A 20,612-nucleotide genomic window follows, 5' to 3' on the forward strand; every position below is an offset into this window, starting at 1 on the left:
GACTTGCATTCCATTGGGTAATTCCTTAATTAGGCAGATTTTTGAAACAAGTATTATGTACACAACAGACCGGAACGTCTCCTTTGGAGTCTTCCCAGTCTATCAGGTGATTGCATCATTAAGCCACACATGCTACGTAGTAAAAATCCTTATGAAAATTCATGAAAGAAACACACTGAGCTTGGTGCATGCTAATAAACAAGAAACATACACATTTAGTATTTTGACTTTTAATCCCCCTAAACTCCAAACAATTACAAATGAAATAATTTCTTTGCTGAATTTTCTTTCTTTTCTTTTCAGCTATCTAACAAAACCTTTCCCTTCCCAACGGAGTTGTGGAGGTCTTACCTGAGCATCTTCCCACAAATTACACTTTACTAAATGTGCTCATGACATTCATACATCACCAAAACACAGTGAAATAACCAAGAAAAAAGTGGTAAGTGATCTCACTCATTTTTTAGGGCTTCCCCCCCACCCCCCCCTTTTTTTTTTTTTTTTTTTTAAAGCCATGATACACCTTAAATTACAAGTTAATTTATACCACAAATTTTATATTTTGATTGGACAGTCTGGGAAACCAAAACCTTTCCCAGAGGAAGAAATATAACTTGCCTGGCCCACCCTATGAGCACTGTGAAGTGATCTCATTCTACAGAAATAAGACATTTCTACAATGCATTTTAAAGAGATGCAAATAGCATCTACAATTGACTGCGTGAAAGCGCTAAAGGATGAGACAAAATGTAAAATATTATATATTTAAAATAAATGAATGCAATCTTTTAATACTCTCACAAGCAGAAAAGAAAAACCGAAAATATTAATTCAAAAGGTCTTCTCTAAGAAACGGACAAAAATCCCTCAAGTTCATAGAGAAAATTAATGTATGCAAGATAGTGAGGATAACAAAATACAATCCCTGAATGCCTCAAAATCTTCATGGTTTAAAAAGCATCCCAATTTTCTCCGAAGGTGGTGGCATCTCTCTAGCCGTCCATGGCTAATTTTACAGGGAATGCAAAACGTTATTTAAAACGATGGCGCATTAAACTCCAACTATTCCTGATGTGGCTCTCAAACTACAAACCTATCTCCCCTTCTATTTTAATTTTAAAGTAAGTTAGCAAACACTTCGTTCCTAATCCCTGGGGACTATCTGTATGGTGACACAAACGCACAAATTTGTGACAGTAACATAAATGCTCCTCCGAAGTAATGTGCAACATTAAGTGAAATCGTTTCCTGGAAAGATATTATAGGTATCTATATTTTATTTGCCATCTTAAACATATCTGGGTCTTTATGACCTTATTTTTAAAATGTATTTCCTTTTTACATTTCCTGGTGCAAATGGACTGCATAAATAAGCAATGTGCTATGAGGCTTCAGACTAGCCGATAAACCCTTTCAATTTTCATGCCAGCTTCTTCTTTTGTAATTCAAATCTGGCTGAAAACTGGCAGCTCTGAAAACTGAAACAAGCACTGCCACAAATACCTTGTAATGCTATCGACCTTGTCTGCCCATGCAGTGAGAAAGGGGGATGCATATGTGTCTGCAGTCATCCAGATAACACAACTCATTTTTTTGGGGGGATAACAGAAGCTGGACCTGGACTGCGCACCCAAAGCAGTCATTACCAGGCAGGCTGGAGAATAAGTCTCTTCAAAATACACAGCACATTTAAAAACCATATACAGGGCTCAGCCACTGCTTTCATTACCAATTTTAATTTAGCTCCTTCAGTTTGCTAGCCAGATAAACTCTTTAGTGCTGTTTTTTAATCTATTTGCCACATTTTATGTTTAAGATTATAGTAATATGGGACAGGAGAAGGAATCACTTTTGGCGGAAATAAAGAAATAGATCCGCTTATCGGCGCCCATCAGAAAGTTCATTAATCAGCCGGGCTTTGTGCCCCCTAAATTGAAAGGTTAAATAATCCTCTCAGGAATATTTCTCGGCACCGCCGCCAATTGTCCGGAGAGAAGCTGCCATTCACCGCGCTCCAGATCGGTGACAGGGTATTTTACCACCGTTTGGGCCCCAAACAATGACGGACAAATGGCCTGGCTCACAAAGAAACCTTTTAGTACACGGCTGGAGAAAGGACCACAAGCTTTGAAGTGGGGTGGGGGAGGTGGGGAGAAACTGTGGAGAAGAAGGAGGAGGAGGAGGAGAAGAAGGAGAAGGAGGTGGAGGAGGAAGAGGAGGAGAAGGAGGAGGAGGAGACTCATGCACTGGGACATGTATATTTTATTTGAATGTTTATTAGGGGATTGGCCAAATGTTTATATATATCTCTCTATATCTGTATATCTGCCAGGGCACGGCACCGGCTGCCCCCACACTAAGCATATGCATAGTTACACATACATTTATACATCAATCTGAAAACAAACATTTGCAAAGCCTGTAGAATCAGAAGATGAACAGAACTAAAGCACAGTTATATTTATTAGCTAATACACGGGGGAGCCTGACAAACCCCAAGGTTTTAATTTTTACTGTCATTCTGGATGATTTACAGCTTCCTTTCTCTCACTTTAATCTTTATGTCATCTACTGATCATCCCTCACCATCGTACCCAAAAGGAGGGAGTACCATGTCTGAATAACTTTCTTTGGGGAGCATTCGTAACAGATATTTCTTGATAAATAGACGCTTAAAAAATATTTTTAAGTGATTCCTAATCACAGCTAAAATGGAAGTAAACATGGGAAAACTTAGTTCTGCTGAAGACTATGAGATGCCAAATGAGCAGTGCATCAGTTTGCTAGAAGTGAGTTTTGGGGTACATTTTAAACAGATAATAATTGAGCCTTTTCCCTTTAAACTCCCCAGCAGCTCGGCTTCAGCATGCAGCATCCTTCACTAACAGACAATTTCACAGAAGCACTTTCCTTACACTACCAACATGCCAACTGCACATGTTAATGTTTATCCATTTTCTCATAATTTTTTCATGTGCTCTCCATTAAAGAGCATCATATATATTCAGGAATAGCAGTTATTTGCACCTAGATGAGTGACATTCATCCCGAATATGTCCTTGCAGAAATGTGTGACAGCTTGCATACAGCCCCTGACAAACCAAAGCTTCTCCATGTCCTGCTGGCACACTTGCTAAAGCATTTTTTAAAAATTGCTTTAAATTCCATAAAGTTTTTACTTTAATACGACTTGGGATTTCCTGAATAGTATACAGCATCTAAAAATGAATCAGGGCATATCAGGTTTCTCTGCTCTCTCACACCATGTAAATATGCCGTTGACCGAAACAGTTTCCTCCAGACCAACTTTTGAGTATCTCAGTGCTATCATTTTTCCTCTCTTTCTTCCTGATGCTGCCATCAGAAAATCAGAATGATTTTAACCCGTTCTCATCTGGCATCAAAACAACTTAGACAGAAACTGGGTATCTTAGGTATCAAATCCAAATTAATTTTAAAGGAGGAGATATTCCATGGTTATCACAGAGTCCACAGAAACCCTCAAGGGTCTGTACTCCTGCACAGGTGCTTATCACCCCATTTTTTAAGGGCCAAAAGAAGTTATAAAAATTCTTTCAAAAAAGAATTAACTAAGAAACAACACAAAAGTACCTTCTGTAGGCTACAAGTGAGCGGACACTACAGCTGAGGAAACTGCAAGTTTGAGTGGAGCAAAAAGAAAAAAAGGAAAAAAAAAAGACAAGCCACTTTTGGACAGAATTCTAAGAAACTCTGAACCAGGCAGTTACCGTCCTTCCCCTGTGAATCCCTCGCCTGCTCTGGTGTAAAAACAATGCCTCTTCCTCCTCGCATGACCACCTGGCCACCCCACACCGGACAGCATTGCCACCATGCCGCTCCACGCCGGGCAACACTGCACTGTGGAGACACCAAGGACCAGGGAAAGGGCCCTTGTCAGGCCAGACTTAGACTGGAGTGCCCATTCCTTCATGCGGGGGCTTCCTCTGCCCATTGCAGAGTCACTCTTACAGCTGTTACGCTACGTTTGCCAGATGTTAATTTAACCCAAATTCAACACTCAAAAATGAGTCAAAACCGAAGGCCCAACTTCACTCCCCTGTAGCCATAAATCCCGTGGGATGCCTCCTTCTGTAGCCCTCGGTGGGTGGCAACACACAGCGCACCTCACACACACTTCTGAGGCTTCTCTGCGAGCACCTGCTCATGACTCTGTGTTCCTCACCACTCTGTGCGGGCCCTCGGCTCCTTTAATTCCCTTTATACTTGATTCCTCAACACTTGAAATCAAAATCGGGATAATTCTGTCACGGGGATAGAAACTTTTCTATACACATGACAGGACCTAACAAGATGTATTAATATCATTGACATGATAGACCCTCTTGGAATTAAATCAGTGAATATTTTTAGGGAACCCTAATCCGTAGATTATTAACATGATCAAGCATAACTTGAGGAAGTTACTGTCTTAGCGGCACGAGCTCTGGGCTGCTGCGACACATGAATCACTAGCAAGATGAAACATGCAGTGCGAACAAATTTACTGACGTTTCCACTTTGCAATATGAAAAGGCACCAAAATCCATTTTATGGCATTTATGCATATTATGTGCAACTGTGATTTTTTTCACATTTTAAAATGTCTGTTAAATTTGCAAGCAAGTTTTGGCTTCCTACAGAATTTTGAGACTGGTTCAAAGGTCTAAAAAAATTTTTAAAAGACACCTCCATATCAAGTTTGGAGAAATTCTTGAGACATTCTGAGAATGTAGGAACTTAAATATGAATATTCATACATAGCACTGACTGCAGAAAGAGGACACAAAATTTTCTTTTTTCTCAAATGTTTCTAAAATGCATTGAAAGCCTAATTTTATCCTGAAAATTCTATCTTTTTTATTTAGATGGTTAATATTTAAAATAATGACAATAATGCAAATGCTTGTGTTAGTTCACCTTTTCAAACTAAAGGGAAGAGAGGTAAAATTTTTAAACTGAATTTGTAAGCATTAAAGAAAAAAAAATCGTCTTAATCCTTTCCCTTAAGAGAACTGCGGTTGAGTATATGAAGGGGGAATATTTCAGCAGCAAATCTTCCCTGATTATTCTCTTTGATTAATTAACCACTCACCCAACAGCTTTGGTGTATCACAAAAATAACCCAAACCTCTCTGGTTTTGGGTGTGCTGGGCTGGAGGGACGTAAGTCACCAAATGTCATGTAGTGCACAACGAATGTCCGAGGCAGGTTGGGGGGGTTAGCTAACCAGAGATTTTAAACAGTAAAACATTAATTTCCACCTCCTGCTCTTCTCCCTTTCCCTTTCATACTCAGATGTGAAAGACACTGCTTTTGCAGCAAACAAGGTTCTTGACACCACTTCAACATGCATGCTGAAGCCGGGGTTCTCTGAGCGATGCTGCTCTCCAACACAAACACAACAACATCATTTGGAACCCCAAAATCACAGAAATGTTCAGCCAGCCAAGCTTTCTATTCTACTCTCTTCCCATTTCCAGACTGCTTCCAGAAATATAAAAAAATGCAATTTCTGGTCAAGCTGTAATCTCTCTTTAACTCTCAATTTAAAAGCATCTTTTATTTTGTTTTCTGGGTAGCAGGTGCAGAAGAGCACAAGACAGATAAAGGTTAGAGAAAGCAGAACACTTCCTGGTTATTACATGATGAAGGTAAGCGGCAGGTGATACCAGTGCTGCTGGAAGTTTCTGTATCCCACCCGAACTATCCACTCAGGCCCTTGCAAAAAATTTATATAGGGTTATTAAAGCTACTTCTTTTCCCCATCTTAATTTAAATACACCTTTCAAATAAAAATTGGGAAAGAACTTTTATCTAGCATGCTTTTGTACTGAAAGCTATAGCATATGCTTTAAGCTCATAAACCTAACAGTTATTTCAGTTGAAACTGTCTTTGTTTTCTGAAAACAAAACCAAAACCAAAAACAAAACCCCAAACCAAAACCAAACAAAAAAACCCCAACGATCAGACTATCTTTTGTAAGTATGATTCCTTTGCAATTAGAAAAGATTTGGGGTTTAGTTTTCTGATAGCCTCAAAAAAATATCTGAAACTTGAAAGAAAGTGGCAACACGACAAATTACAATTAGTAGGGGAAAATAAACAGCAAAACCCCTTTGCCCAGCACACTGACCCCCTCTGACCTGCTGGCTTTCTCCAGGACAGCTGTGCACTGTTGGCAGCATGTCAGGAGCATCCCTGACACTGAAAACCACTTGCAAGAGGGGTCAGGTTTGGACAACACAGATAGTTTAAAACCAAAATATCTGCCTGTTGCTGGCCAAGCTCTGCACCAGCTCCTCCCCCAGCTATCCGGGCAAGCAACCTCTCAAAGAGCAGAAAATCTTCATGAACCCAAGCACCTCCCAGGCATATATGTGGACACTGTCATGCTCCAGGTGCTCATGTGCCCCAAAACTCAAAAGAGACAGAGTCACCTTTACCCTAAATTTATACCCTTGGGAATTCTGAGTTGCCTTCACTGTAAAATATCCTGCTGAATGGACACTGAAGCAATGGCACATGAGGGCCCAGTCTGGGATTCCAAAAGATGAGAAATACATGGCCTATTTCATAAGCAGACTGCCTTTTTTTTTTTTTTTTTTTTTTTTTCTTCCCTAGCGCTGCTAGAAATAGCCTTGACACACTTGGAGAGAAACTGGCCAGGTGCTGAAGCATTCCAGAGGAGAACGCTGATCCCATGGTCTGTGGCGTTGTGACATGGCCAATGGAGCCAGCCCTGCGGCCATGTCACAGCCACAGCTGCAAGGAAACCAGGGATTAACCTCCTCCCCAAAATACTCCTAAACCCACCCCTTCCCTCACTGCTCAACACCTAAAAAAAATCTCTGGAAACCAAATCCCCTCTCTCTCTCTCAACCCTAAATATTTTTTGCCAGGGTTGTATTATTTTTAATTTTCCCTTTTTGGAAGTCACACTGCAACAGATAGAAATTGACTTTCAGAGATATGGCTTACATTTTCACTTCAGAAAAAAAGCAGCCAGCCACGAGGAATTTTAATCATGCACACAAAGAAATCTGAGCACAACATTTAAACACAAAAGACACATGTCCCTTCGTGTCCTTCATACACAGGGCCACATCAGCCAGTTCCTGGTTCACCTTCCTTTATGTAAGCGGATTAAAACTAAGATTAACAAACTGTCGAAAAGTGTGTTAAATGATAGGTTCTGCTAATTAAAAATTCTGATGGTTCTAAAGCTCTGTTGTGGCCATTTTGCTCTGGGAGATTTCATACAGGCGAGGCTAGTGAAGGCAAGGCACAGGGGACAGAGTCAGTGTGGCTGGCTGGAGCGGCACCGGGGCAGGAAGGGGTTATTAAAAATGAGCAACCCCTACAGAGAGAAAACACTCTGTTCCAGTGAAATTTCTGTTTTAACACACACATCAAAAGCAAGAGACACCTCAGGAAAATAAAAAACTTGCTCTGCCCATTTTTGGGACAGAATTTCTTTATTCAGTTGATATTTACTGAAGAAGATTCTAACACTTGCACAGTTTATTCTGTCTGGGTGTGGTATCCTCATCTTGATGCTGGACAAAACAGGCCACATCCGCTCCTGTACGGCACAATCCACTGTGACAAGGCAGATGTGAGATCTGCAGCCAGCCCGTTCTCCACCTGACACCAAAACACGCCAAGGCCCCGTGCACCTCCTCTGGCTGCCCCACCAGCACTGCCATGCACTGGGGGGAGGCCGGGCTACACTTTGGGGCCTCACGGCAGAAGTGCAACCTCACACCCATGGCAAAGCAGGATCTCTACGCACTGAAGATAAATAAATTTCCTCTTTTTTCTCCAGTGATGTCATCTGCTGGGTGGAAACGCTACCACTATCAGCAGCTTCAGCAGGCCGCTCAGGCCACAAAGGCCCCGCAGAGCACGGGAGTGAGGCCGCAGCGGCTGGTCAGCGTGGGCAGCCCAGCCCAGGGCACTGCCCAGACGGCCAGCACAGAGCCCAGGGCTGCCCACGCCAGCAGCAGAGGGGACACGGGCTGTCCACTGCGGAATGTGACCCCCAGCGCTGCCCCTCCGCAGCCTGGACACGCTGAGGACAGCAGCTGCCACAGGCCACACGGCAAGGTGGATGGGCAGCAGGTCAGACTTGAAGGGAAGTATTGTATTTTTTAAAGGACAAACTACCAACAAACAAAAGAAAATCACTGGGCGCCTTCTCACAAGTTTTTCCACCTATTTTTCTAGTGTTATTAAGGGTTTATCTTTTTTTGTTTGTTAGATGGCTACAACCTGGCCTCCACTTAAAATGCATAATAAATACCACAACATTTACAGCTCAAATCTGAAGCAACAGAAGAAAGGGAATGAGAAAGAGCCAAGTGCTCTGAGGATGAAAAAACACTGCTGTCATTTAGGGTGGAGAAGGGATGTGATGGCATGTCTTGTGGAGCACGGGCTGTGTTTCTCTGGGTTTGTGGAGCACCTGGCATTCAGAAAGTCAGAGCTGTAAGCTAAGCTTCCTCATAACCCAGAACAAAGAGCTCAACATGGCCTCAAAATGCCTTGTGCCCCCCAAAAAATCACACATATCATCACTGATGCTCCAGCAAGTTATGATCAAAACTGTTTATCCCAAATCTGTCAAAGAAGTCTTCGTCCTGTTATTTGATTGACAATAACCCCTTCAATAAAACTTAGTGGGTATGAACCAATTTACTGCAAATAGATACCTGCACCAATAAAACTTGAAATATATTTTGACAAATGTATTGCCCTTCTCTGATACAGGAGAAATACAGAGAGCAGTCATGATGAAAATGATCTGTAGAGGTTTTAAATCACTGTCTTAAAGAGGTTATTAAATAGTATTTTCAACTACATTGGGAGTTGAAATTTTCTGCTGACTTTGGGGTTTTTTTCCCCAATAATTTTAGTAAAAAGAGTTGAAAGAACAAGTTTAAAGAAAGTACTCTAAGCCACTTATAAAGCTTTGATTATCACACAGCCCTTAGATTTAAGCTTCATTGAGTGCCTTATGATAATATTTTTTTCCATCAAAAGGAAAATTAAAATATTCCACTTATAATCCTTTTTGCCATTTTTTTTTCATAAGATTCCTTGTGCTGGCAGTCTGTTCTGGTTGGAATAAGATGTTTCTACCCATACAACAAATTATTTGCAATGTGCTCAAATTTGTCACCATGGCCAACGTCAACAAACCCCACCACCATCCCCAAGAGCAGAATGGGTTTGTTATTGAGTCATTGTTCGAGTGGCCCCGCACGCCGTGCAGGGGCTCTGAGGAGTCAATAGATGGCAGTCCATCTCCTAGGAAAGTGACGGAAAATGAATGAAATAACCAAAAGCCTCATAAAGGAGAGAGGTGGAAAGCTGTATGATTCTTCACCAGCATTCACAGAAATTAACTAAGAATACGTATACTTTACAGAATGCAAAACATTCAGACAAACTCTGTGACAGCCCTCTGTGAATGGTGACAAAATCTGGTGTATTATCACAAAACTGAAGACCCTAGTTTATCTGTGCATCAGGGACCTGCATGTGGGACACTTACCATCAAGTTACCACAACCAGTTTAAGTCTAGGGGTTGTATCCCTGGCTGAAGTGCAGGAAAAGCTCTTCTGTGGCCCCCAACAGCTGGGCAGCCTCTGCGGGCCACGACAGCCACAATAGCACTTTTACTTTAAACATGTACTTTTCTTAATGCTGCTATCCTGTTTGTACCAAAATATTTATTCTACAACAGGAAAATTGTAAGATAATTTCTATGGCGAAATACTACTGTGCTGATATGAGAGTAAAAAGTTTTGGCTTTGTGTTACAATCCTACATATATATAAACATTATTTATAATTCTAATTTAAAAGTTGTTTCTTGCCAGAACAGTATCTGCTTCGGGTAGAAAAGAGAATATTTAAAGGGAATAATAAAAGATAAAATTTAAGCAATTCAGATAATGCACTTTCTTTTTTTTTTTTACTTATTGCAAATATCAACCATGTCCTTTACCACACAAATTTCTTAATTCCTGGCTTAACCCAACTGCTAATGTAACTTTGAGCCTAAGGTACTCTTCCCATGTAAAAAATGAAGGCGTACAAAACATTTCCCACATGTCAGAAATGTATTGTTTGCAGATAATCTGCAATTCACTGCATAGTAAAAATCTCTTTATCAGAAGGTAGGGCCTGATGCAATACCAATTAATCTGTGAGTGTCCATATTTGACCACGTTTCAAAATGTCTTAAAATGCACCATAAATTTCCAAATGGGTACTTTTAATAATATGCCCATATTTGTAACCACATTTTCTAACATGAACTTGTTTTGACGCCTTTTCTTAGCTTTACTTTACATTAAGTGTAAACCCTAAATGCTTTCTACATAATCCACAGAAATAATTTCCTATCTCAAGATACCTCAAATTTTGCCCTAGTACAGCACTTGGTCAAGTTTAAGCTACCCCCTATTTTTTTTTTTTACAGACATAAATATTTTATAAGTTCTGATGGAAACTGACTTTTCGAAGAATTTTCAATGGTAGATGAGACTAAAATTAAATTACATATTTTATCTCAGTAAAAAACAGAACGCAGCATGTTACTGCACCAAATATTTCTATCTGATTATTAAGTTCTGAGTGTGTGTTAAACATTTCAGAAATTGTTTTTACATGCACCCTTAGGGATTATAATGAAAGACAGCATTTACCTTTTTGCTTTATCCCATTTAAAAACAAAACAAACAAGAATACTCAATGATTGCACCTTTTTTTTGCTCATAATGTTTTTCTTTTAAAAAAACCAAACCCAACCAAACCAACAAAAAGTCTTTACCAAATCTGTTTAAAAGTAAATTCTCAGGAAGGGTGGAGGATTTCCAGGGCAGATCTTTGTGTTAGAATCATTATGCACAAAATACAAATGAGAGGTTTTAAGCACAGATTTCTTCTATTCATTGAATTTTGAAGAATAAAGCAGAAAAAAGAGCATTCCACTGCCATGAAGAGGTGGAGGCACAAATTATAAAGCACATCCCATCTACTGCTTCAGAGAAAAAGCCAAATATCCAGGAAGAAAAGTAGTGAAGAAAGTTTTCTACTTTGTTTAGAGCAGAGAACAGGGGCTAATTATCTGTAACAGCAAAATACGTGTGAGGCCGACCTGGGGAGCAGCAACAGCAAAAGTTCAAAGGAACAACAAACCCTGATTTTTAAAGGTGTTTTTATGTTTGACAATTTTAGAAATTAATATATTTAAGAACTGTGACATCAATGCAAGAATTTGCTTTTACTGGTTAAATACTGTACCAGTTTTCAATATTAATCAAATTTGTATGCATTTTATTTTATTTTTATATCTATTTTACAGATGAGAAAAAATCTTAAGTAATAAACTGGTACAGTCTCACAAAGTCTTATTTTCCTGTTTCAGGGATTAATGCTCAACTAAGGCAGGCCAAACAAGCAGTCACAGCTAAATCCTGACTAATTATAAATTATCTGCGAAAGTTTATGAAGTATTTTTCCTCAAATTCATGTCTCCGCTCTAACTGAGATTTATTTCACTCATCTAAGAAGAAAGCTTTGTCACACAGAGTGACTAATTACCAGCATCTGGGATATCTGAGATGGGATTACTGCTTCTGCTATGCATCCCAACTTAAAATTTAACGGTCTTTCTATGTGTAAATGTGGTCACTGAGAGAAGAGAGGCAAAGCATTAATTTAATTATTGCAGTATTAAAATTAAATCAGAAGTTCTAAAGATGCTTAAAAAGTAATGACAGTGTTTCATTGCCTTCTTCAGTTCAAAAACTCTTCAGATGTTTATTATCTTCTCTGAGAAGATGCTTATCTATATTTTATGGTCAGCAGTTCACAGAGGAGTAAATAGGTTGGGTGTAGAAGAAAATAAAAAAGGTGTTTCTACTTACTGTTAGGTGATACTGCCTCCATATTTCTGGGCAAGCCTGGAAAATAAAAATATTGATCAGCTAGGAGCATGAAACAAGGTGCTTTACAGCCTGTTGGTTTTGGCATAACACAGTATCCACTGGTGTCGGTCACAGGAAAATAAGAAGCTTAACTGAAAGGGTCTGCATTTCAGCTTCAAAAACCCGGCTAGACAGTTTAATTGAATTTTACACTGGTTTAACACACTCCCTGCCATTGTCAGAAAGCCAGTAACAGTTTTCTCTCTGCCCTTTTTTTCCGAGGGGCAGAAGTTTGGGAGAGCAGTGTGCTCGTGACTGTAGGAAGTATTAATGCTGTAAAACAAACAGGGGTGGATTTAAATTCTACATTTTCTGATATTTTAAATTTACATAACGCTCTAGAAGCTAAATCACAAGGTACCTTCCTTTCACGTAGAAACAGAAATATTTTATCTTTTTTGTATGTATCTCTTTCCTAATCAAAATATAATTGTTACATGTAATAATCCTCAGCAGCCTCATGTCAGATGAGTTGTAAACAAGAACCATAACAGATTGCTTTAATGTTGCTATTTTTACAATTACTATCTTGGGGTTTTTTTACTTTTATTTTTATTAATTGCCAGACTTTCACACCAAGTGCAGCCCTTTGAAAAAAAAAAAATTCAGAGCAGGTTTTTGAGTCACAGCAGTGACACAATTGACCTGAGGGACACGAGAGACGGTAAAGAGGAAAACGCGGATCTTTAAAACAAAATCAGAACATGTTGGTGGTCACCAAGGCTCAGATCGCTCTCTCAGGGGTTCTTAATGCTTTTACAAAATGTACAATATTTCTGACGGCCCCTGAGCCACAGACAGGCACGGAAATTGTGGCACTTTTTGTGATTTTGGTGCACGGCTACTGCAGCGGAGGGCTTTCACTTCCCTTTAGAACATTTACCCTCTTATTAGAACAGCTCCGTACTCATTTCAACAACTAGCAACTTGGTTTGCCAACCTTCATTTTAAGTACTTTAAAAAGAAATATAGTACTCCACGGCTTCTCCATAATATGCTGCAGCTGCAATTTCAAACATTGAAGCCTCATGACTACTTGCAAATGAGTACTATTAACATTTCTTTAGATTTCGAATAAATTTTTCACTCATGCCCAAACTGTTGCTTTCTTTTATTTTGATGGAGTGTGTTAATTTAAAAAATCCACACCACAACCAGTACCTCTCAAAATAAAATCCAAGTTTTTGCCAGTCACCCTGTGGCACATACAGTGTGTTTTTCCCAGATGTGATGGAAATGATATTATTTATTATTCATTCCACCAGTAACATAATTGTCTGCAGAAAAATCTACAATCTGTTCTATGTAATGGTTCAATATTTCACCTCTTACTCAAATACTGTGTGTAAATATTTGAGTTTTTTATTAATATTTCTATAGAGGAAATGTGTGAAGGACATCACATTCCTCACCAAGGATCTGACAGGCTGAACACACTCAAGCTGTTTTTGAGTACAGACAAAAGGATTTTCCTCCTTCCCCAACTTAGCCAGGGTTCAGAGAGGCAACATATAAACACTCTAACCTGTAAAAATATTGTGCCAGAGCTCTCAGCATCTCCCTCAGACCTGAGGAGGTTTCAGCTGTGCAGGACAGCTGTGCTGGTCTGACTCAGGGGTAGCAGGCATTTATTTATACATTAGTTCTGGATAGTTTTCGATTACCACAGTGTGCCTGGGCTAATATGGTTGAACAATTGCAATCAGTGAGTTGTCCTATACTGGTAAAATGCCACTCTGTGGTATGACCTTTACTCACACGACTGCTATTTAATCATTATCATCATCATCATCAAAATTACTTTTTTTTTGAATTATTGTTTGGTTGGGTATTTTTTCTGCTCTGGACACAAAGACATAATTTTGAGCAAAAATCTATAGCTCTGAGTGAGAACCACAGTCAGCAGAGCTCTTGTCAAAACCCTGGGAGGGGCACAGACCCAGCCTCTTCGTGGTGCTGTCCAGAGGTGGGTTTTATCCTCAGGGATGTTTTAAGGTTGAGGGAAAACTGAAAGAAGGCAAGGACGAAAGTGGTGAGGGAAGGCTAAGCATATTCCTTCATTCAGATGGTGGCTTGGGGTAATACTGCTCAGCATTATGAAGTGGGGTACAACAGCTGAGGAGGGGTCACTGTTAAACAACAGCTTTTTAGAGATGATGCTTTTAACCAGAAACCTCATTACTTTGCATCAGCTCCGGGTTATTGTCTGCATCTTGTATCGTGGAATGACAAATAATATGATTAACAACTACTACCAAATACTGGCTCCTTAAATGAAGCAGAGAGGTCTGCTATGGAAGAGAGCATAGCCAAACACAACCGCAGCCAAACCCATGATTTTCCTTATTTATTTAAAAGAACTTAACCATGAACGGCCCTCGTTTAAAGAAAAGCCCTCGTGGTACCTAGCTACTATGGCAGCGTGATGAACTACATTAAAATAAAATTGCATTTATTTCCTGCCCCAGTGGTCTGACCTTACTTGCATTTTGATGTACCAGCACAAAAGGTGCCTACTCCAGAGGGTAGTGCCACTGCCGCCGCGCGGCCACGGAGCGCACGGGTGAGGGGAGCACCTGCCGACACCTTGGGCCGTGCGAGCGCCGTGCCGTTGTTCCCCCAAACCCGCGTCGCTGCTGCTGTGGACCACGTCCACTCGCCGCGGAAGGGCCATCACTCGTGCCTGAGGCTGATCCAGTGCAGGGCGCCATAATGGGAGAATCCAGACCGGGTGCCGCACATTTTGACCCATATTGAATTTTATCAGGTGCTAATTATTGTTTTACCAGAACAACGGCTTAATGCATCTGTTGTTTAATTCCCACTTCCCTATTCTCCAATGTGAACATCAAAGAAAATAAAACACTCAATCTCAAACAGCCCCTGACAGCAGACCGGGACTCGAGAGCTCAATAGACGAGGCCCTTGCCACCAGTTCTCATATTTCCACAACAATGAGCAAACACAAAACCGGCACTAAGCGGCCTTTCCTCCTTTCCGCTCCCCTCGGCCGGTCGTCTGCCTCGCGCCGAGAGGGCCCTCGACGGCGGCGCTGCGGGGCGCGCGGCGCGGGGAGCGGATTAGCCCCGCTAACATGCGAGCGCCGGCCAAAGGCGAGGAAAAACCCCACTACTGTATTTGGCGTATGAATAACCAAAATGCACGCGCTGACAGGAGACCGGGACGGGCCCGCGGCTCCCCGGGAGAAAATGTAGCTGTGATGAGTGACAGGGCTTTCAGGAAATATGTTCACAATCACAGACAGTGAAGGCCATGACCTAGATCGTTTAAGAGCTTGTCTTGTCAAATTATCAAAAGCTTCTTCGTCTCTGAATAAAGAGTGACATAAGTGAGTGTCAGAAAGCTGCAGGCTGACAAGCCAAGCATACAATAACAGCATGCACGTCACATACTTGCCGAACACCGCCACGGCTAGCGGCAAATCTTAATGAGAGCGCGGCTGGCCCAGGAGACTTGGGTCCCTGCTGGCATAGCTACTCATCTCGCAAAAATCCTTCAGCTCCGAGTCAGTTATGGTCTGACACGACGACTACAATTACTAAACACAACTTTTTAACAGAATCCTCTGGTGCTTTGTCAAAGAGGCAGCGGCTGCTTGGAGCTGCCCCACTGCAAGCCACCACAATAAAACAAAAGATTTGCCAAAACACACACTTTTCATCACCTCCACATGGGAACTGCCGCAGAAAACACACAATGCTTCCCTTCAAAACCACTCCTGCACAAGCAGATGTCGAGACCTCTCCCCACGCTGCCAGTGCAGACAGCCGCTGGTGCCGGGCGGGCAAAGCTGGGTAACTGCTGGCGTCACCCTGGCCGCTGGTAGGCATGGCTGTATGCTCACCCTTGGGTGGATGTGGACAGTCAGAGGTGTGAAGGGTGGGGAAGGACATTGGGGAACCCATGAGGAAGAGAAAACATCATGCTCTCTGCCCAGGGGAAATGGGCCACATGGATGCCAGCTGCCCTCATGGAATGATCCCAGCACCTCCAGCTCCATCCCAGCCCAGAGCGGTATGCCAGAAAAAACAAAGGCAGAAGGAACCTCCCCAGAGCTTAGTGGTGGTTTGCACGCCCAGAAAGTTGTCAGAACATACAGAGAAGATGCCAGACAAAGCACCCAGCTGGTTCATGGGAAGGAGTGCTGACAATAAGGGCATTAGGGCATTTGGATGGGGCCATCAGACACAGTGTGGCTGCAGGGCACTAAGCACCTGGGTACTGCTGTCTGCCAGTTCCTGGGAGAACCCCTCTAGCTCACTGAGCACATGCTGGTTTTCCCAGGTATACGGGGAGACATTGCCCCCTCTGCCTGCTCCCTGCAACATGCCCTGTTCATGGAGTCCTTCTGCCACCCCTGCTGCTGCCAGGTAAGGCTGCACATCAACCACAAGGCTCATGACATCCACCTGACTGCCACTGAATCAGTCAAAAGCACCTCCTCTGATGACCCTCCCAAAGAAACCATGAGAGGCCGTGCTCCTTCCAGTATAACTCCAGCTAAGAGGACTCTGTATGTTCTCAGCACTGTCTCAGGAGAAGAGACTATCTAGCGGATCATAAATGTATGACCCTAAAATGTTTTAAGTAACTTTGAATGTTACCTAATCAAACTATGTGAAACACCTCAAACTGCCTTATATTCACTTCTGGGCCAAAGTGGAGAGTCAGTCTGACAGACTGTGCACAAGAGCCTGTAATGCACCCTCTGTGTTACAGTAAAAGGGAGTAAACTTGCTGAGAAAGACAAATTACAACTTCCTTTGAGCATCCAAAGCATTTCATAACATACGTTTGATAACAAGAAGGTGGGGATTCCCCTGTTTTACAAGGAGTCACTTGGGAAAGACAAGGGGCAATAGCTAAAAGCTGCTCCTCAGGAGATCTCAGGTGGACACAGGAGAAAACTTTTTATGATGAGAACAATCATCTCTTGAGGGAAGTGGTGGATTCCCCAGAATGGGACACTCTTAGGATTCGGCTAGCCTGTCTTCTGTAGACCACGCTTTTGCCAAGAAACGTTGGGGATGATGCTGAGATGATCCATGAAGTCCCTTCCAACCTGATGTTGTAGGATTCTGTGTTTTCTCTAACATTAACTTCTCCCATTTCCTCTGGAAGCAGGACAGGGCAGATCTGCATCCCTCAGTAAGGAGCCTCCAGGTCTGCTGCTGACCACACAGAGTCACCTTGGACTGTCTCTTCCCAACCTGCCTTCCATTGCCTTCCTCAGGTGTACTGGAAGAAATGATGAACAACTGATCCCTGACCACTGTCTCCCATGACAGATGGTTTTGAAGCTCTTTACAAACCCTTGCCTCTATCAACTCCCTTGCAGGCTGAGATGTTGTGGCCATGCTGAGGGATACAGAAGACAGGGACCAAAGCTGTGCCCATGTGCTCCTGCTTTCCTGATGATTTCTAACATTGCACCAGCTTTTTTCTTTCACAGCTCATGAAGACTAAACAGATTTTTTGTGGAATGATATCTCATAACTGAAATCTGAGCCCTGAACAGTAATATGCAGAACCTGTTATTCCATATGCCAAGATGAGATTATTTTACTTTACATTTATTGCCACTCAATTTCAATTGCCATTTTATTGTGTTTTCCCTCTGATTCTTACAGTTCTTGGGCAGTTTTGCACAGCTGGCTCACAGCACTGATTCTGTAAGTAATTCAGTCTTCTCAGCAAATCTTGTTGCCCCATTGTTCACCCTTTTTCATGTCACACTAGTATATCCCACCTTTATCCTCTTACTCCATGCCTGTTTAATTTGCTTGAAAGCTTTTGGTCAGTAACTTTGTAAAACACCCTTTGGAAGTTGTAAACTATGTCAACTGGATCATGTTTACACACACGCTTGTCAACCTGCTCCTTAGAAGAACTCCAGAGATTCCTGAGAAGTCGGATTTCCTTTACAAAAGCAGCCTTGAATCACCCCAAGTATATCATATTTACACACCCATCCCAACATGCCACCACCATGGTTCCTGCTCCCTGGCTTGGTGCACAGGCGCAGCTGGCAGTCTGTGACCCCCAGCTCTCCCTGGGACATCCCCTACACACTGTCCTTGCATTTACAACTCAGTTACCCTCATGCACCAAGCACCAAGGCGTCTGCTGCCGTCACTGGCTGGGCCATTTCACCCTCATGCTTCTCTGCAGCTTTTGGGCAGCTGTTACCCAGTTTTGGTAACGGGCTAGCACTCACAGATTCATAGGAACCCTCACATTCTCTTCCCTTTGACAACTTCTCCGGGGCACTCCTCCACAAAGTAAGGGGTTTCAGCATGGGAACATCCCTGTTTTTTTCTACTATGAATGTCTGGAAAGAAAATACCTTTAGGCCATCAGCAGCAACCTTGCCCTGTCCAAGTGTTCCTTTCGTATCTTGATCACCTCTTGGCTTCTTAGGCTTTCTGCTCTGATCTCAGAAAAGATTTACTGCTAGTTTTGATTCCTTAGCCTTAGCTCTGCCATGCCATCTCTCACTCTGAGGACTGGGCAGGTGACCTCCTGCTCTGATGCCCCAGTATTCACATACATCAATGACACAGGCAGCCTCACACCTCCCATGCAAGAGCGCACAAGAACTGCCCAAAGTTTCAAAGAAAAACCTTTCTGATTTAAGGTGGACCTAAATGAACAGAAAAAATACATGCTGTGATGTTCCTGATAACCTGCACAGCTCAGGTAGGATTTAAATGCTTGTATAATACAGCACTCATGATTCTTCAAAGAAAAGAACATCAGTTTATGAGAAATGGTGTCATAAAATGTGTTGAAAGAGAAAAGATGGCAAAGAAAAGATGCTTCATTTCAGACTGCAGTTTTGTCTCACTGCCTACCAGAATGAGGGTGCAGAAATATACAATTCACATTCTATAAAGGTATTGTGGGCACATTAGCTATAAGCAAAAGTACATCTGGAACACTTTCAATTATACTAAGAAATAGCAACTCCAAAATATGCTGGTTGTCCTTCGCACATCTCATGTACCACTGTGACATGGTCTTTGACCAGAGAAGAAGAAACAGAACAGAAGAAATAAAGGCAGGAAGAAGACATTTAGAAAGAGATTCAAATATTTCTGAGTTTCAAAAAATCCATTGTTTATGAAATCCCACAGGGCTATTTGAAAAACAAACATATAGGCCATATCTATAGATAGAAACTGAAGTGTGAATGTATGTCAAAATTATCAGTTTGCCTTTTATCCCTTTTTGTGTTTAATTAAAGAGAAAAAAATATCATAAAAGCTTGACTGCTACATATACGACTGAATTTTGGGGACATATAAAACCACGATAACATAAACAAGATAAACATCTTTAGTTTTCTTCTATATTTTACTTTAGTAGATCTTGTCAAACTCAAAACCTTCAAACTACTTCTGTCTAATAGTAATCTGATCGTAGTGAAAAAAATAGATCTGGAATTCCTGATGCATCAGAGTTACTCTTTACTTCTTCCTGGTACACTCACAGATACTGTGTCACTTTTCATTCAACAGGAAAAATGATGGTTTTGTCCACCACTAATAAACTGAACCAAACTAAAGACCAAGTGTTGACAACGCTTTGGTTTGTTTTCTTTGAACCATTTTCCATGACAACTGTGATAGTGTAAAGTCATGACTAAGCACAACATTTTCACATGCTTATACAAATAGGCACAATGTAAAATCAAAGAAATATGAAGAGATTGTAGCTGTTGTAAATCCAGTTTTTGACAGACCCAAACCAAACCACGCCCGATCTCTGTGCCAAGGCCATACTCACATCAGCATAGTGGCCCTTCATGTCACAGCGGTTGCAGTGTTTGTTCCAATAGGCTCTCTCCAGGCATTCCTTGAAATAGTGCCCGGGCAAGCAGCAGTTCAGACAGAAACGTGCTGGGCAGCTGTGCTGCAGATGGTCTCTTCCTGCACACAGACAGCACGGAGGAACTTTCTAAGGAGAAACAAAAATAGAGTCACGTTAAGTGACGGTGTTTCAATAGATCCTTCCAGCTCTGCTGCCCCCACACAGCGGTGCGTTGGGGGTAGCTGGGTGGGCACTCGGCTGCCATCTGGACTCACCGGCACAGCCTCATGACTCACACAATTTAGCACCTGGAGTGACAAATACAACACGCAGACAACTATTCTGAGGCCAAACCTGTATCTCTGTAAAGCCAGTTTTCCCAGTGAGTGAGTGTATTTCCCACCAAGGGTCGTGTAGGACATTGTCATTCTGAGTGTCCTCGTGGGTAACAGCCCCAAGGACCGAGAGTTTTAGAGAATCTGCTGTGGGGGTTGGTAAATCCACGCTCCCACTTGTTGACAGTGTACTGACTGACTTTAAAATCCCAGGACACAGGACAAACTAACCACAGGACAAACTTTTGGAATATTTCGCATCTATCTGAGCTTCTTAAAGTTAGCTCCAGTTTTGTCTTGTCCACTGTTTTTAACACTGTTCACATCATGACTCATTATACTTTCTGCTTTCACTCATTTACTAAGGCTGTATTTCTGATTCCAGTGATTCTCCTTGTTCAAAGTACGATTGAAAAAATATTT

The 20,612-nt window shown here is 41.8% G+C and overlaps 1 protein-coding gene across 3 annotated transcripts in view; it reads right to left on the reverse strand.

The window, feature by feature from the left end:
* Nucleotides 1–20,612, reverse strand: part of ZCCHC7 (zinc finger CCHC-type containing 7) — an 86,868-nt gene that overhangs the window by 8,429 nt on the left and 57,827 nt on the right. For all 3 annotated transcript variants that reach the window (XM_040090122.2, XM_040090121.2, XM_040090123.2), the window contains exons 7-8: nt 19,831–20,001; nt 11,962–11,997 (exon numbers count right to left, since the gene is read on the reverse strand). In XM_040090122.2, the coding sequence (XP_039946056.1) occupies nt 11,962–11,997; nt 19,831–20,001 (207 nt within the window). The remainder of the gene's footprint in view (nt 1–11,961; nt 11,998–19,830; nt 20,002–20,612) is intronic.

This window comes from Hirundo rustica, chromosome Z (genome assembly GCF_015227805.2).
Source record: "Hirundo rustica isolate bHirRus1 chromosome Z, bHirRus1.pri.v3, whole genome shotgun sequence".
Classification (NCBI taxonomy): domain Eukaryota; kingdom Metazoa; phylum Chordata; class Aves; order Passeriformes; family Hirundinidae; genus Hirundo; species Hirundo rustica.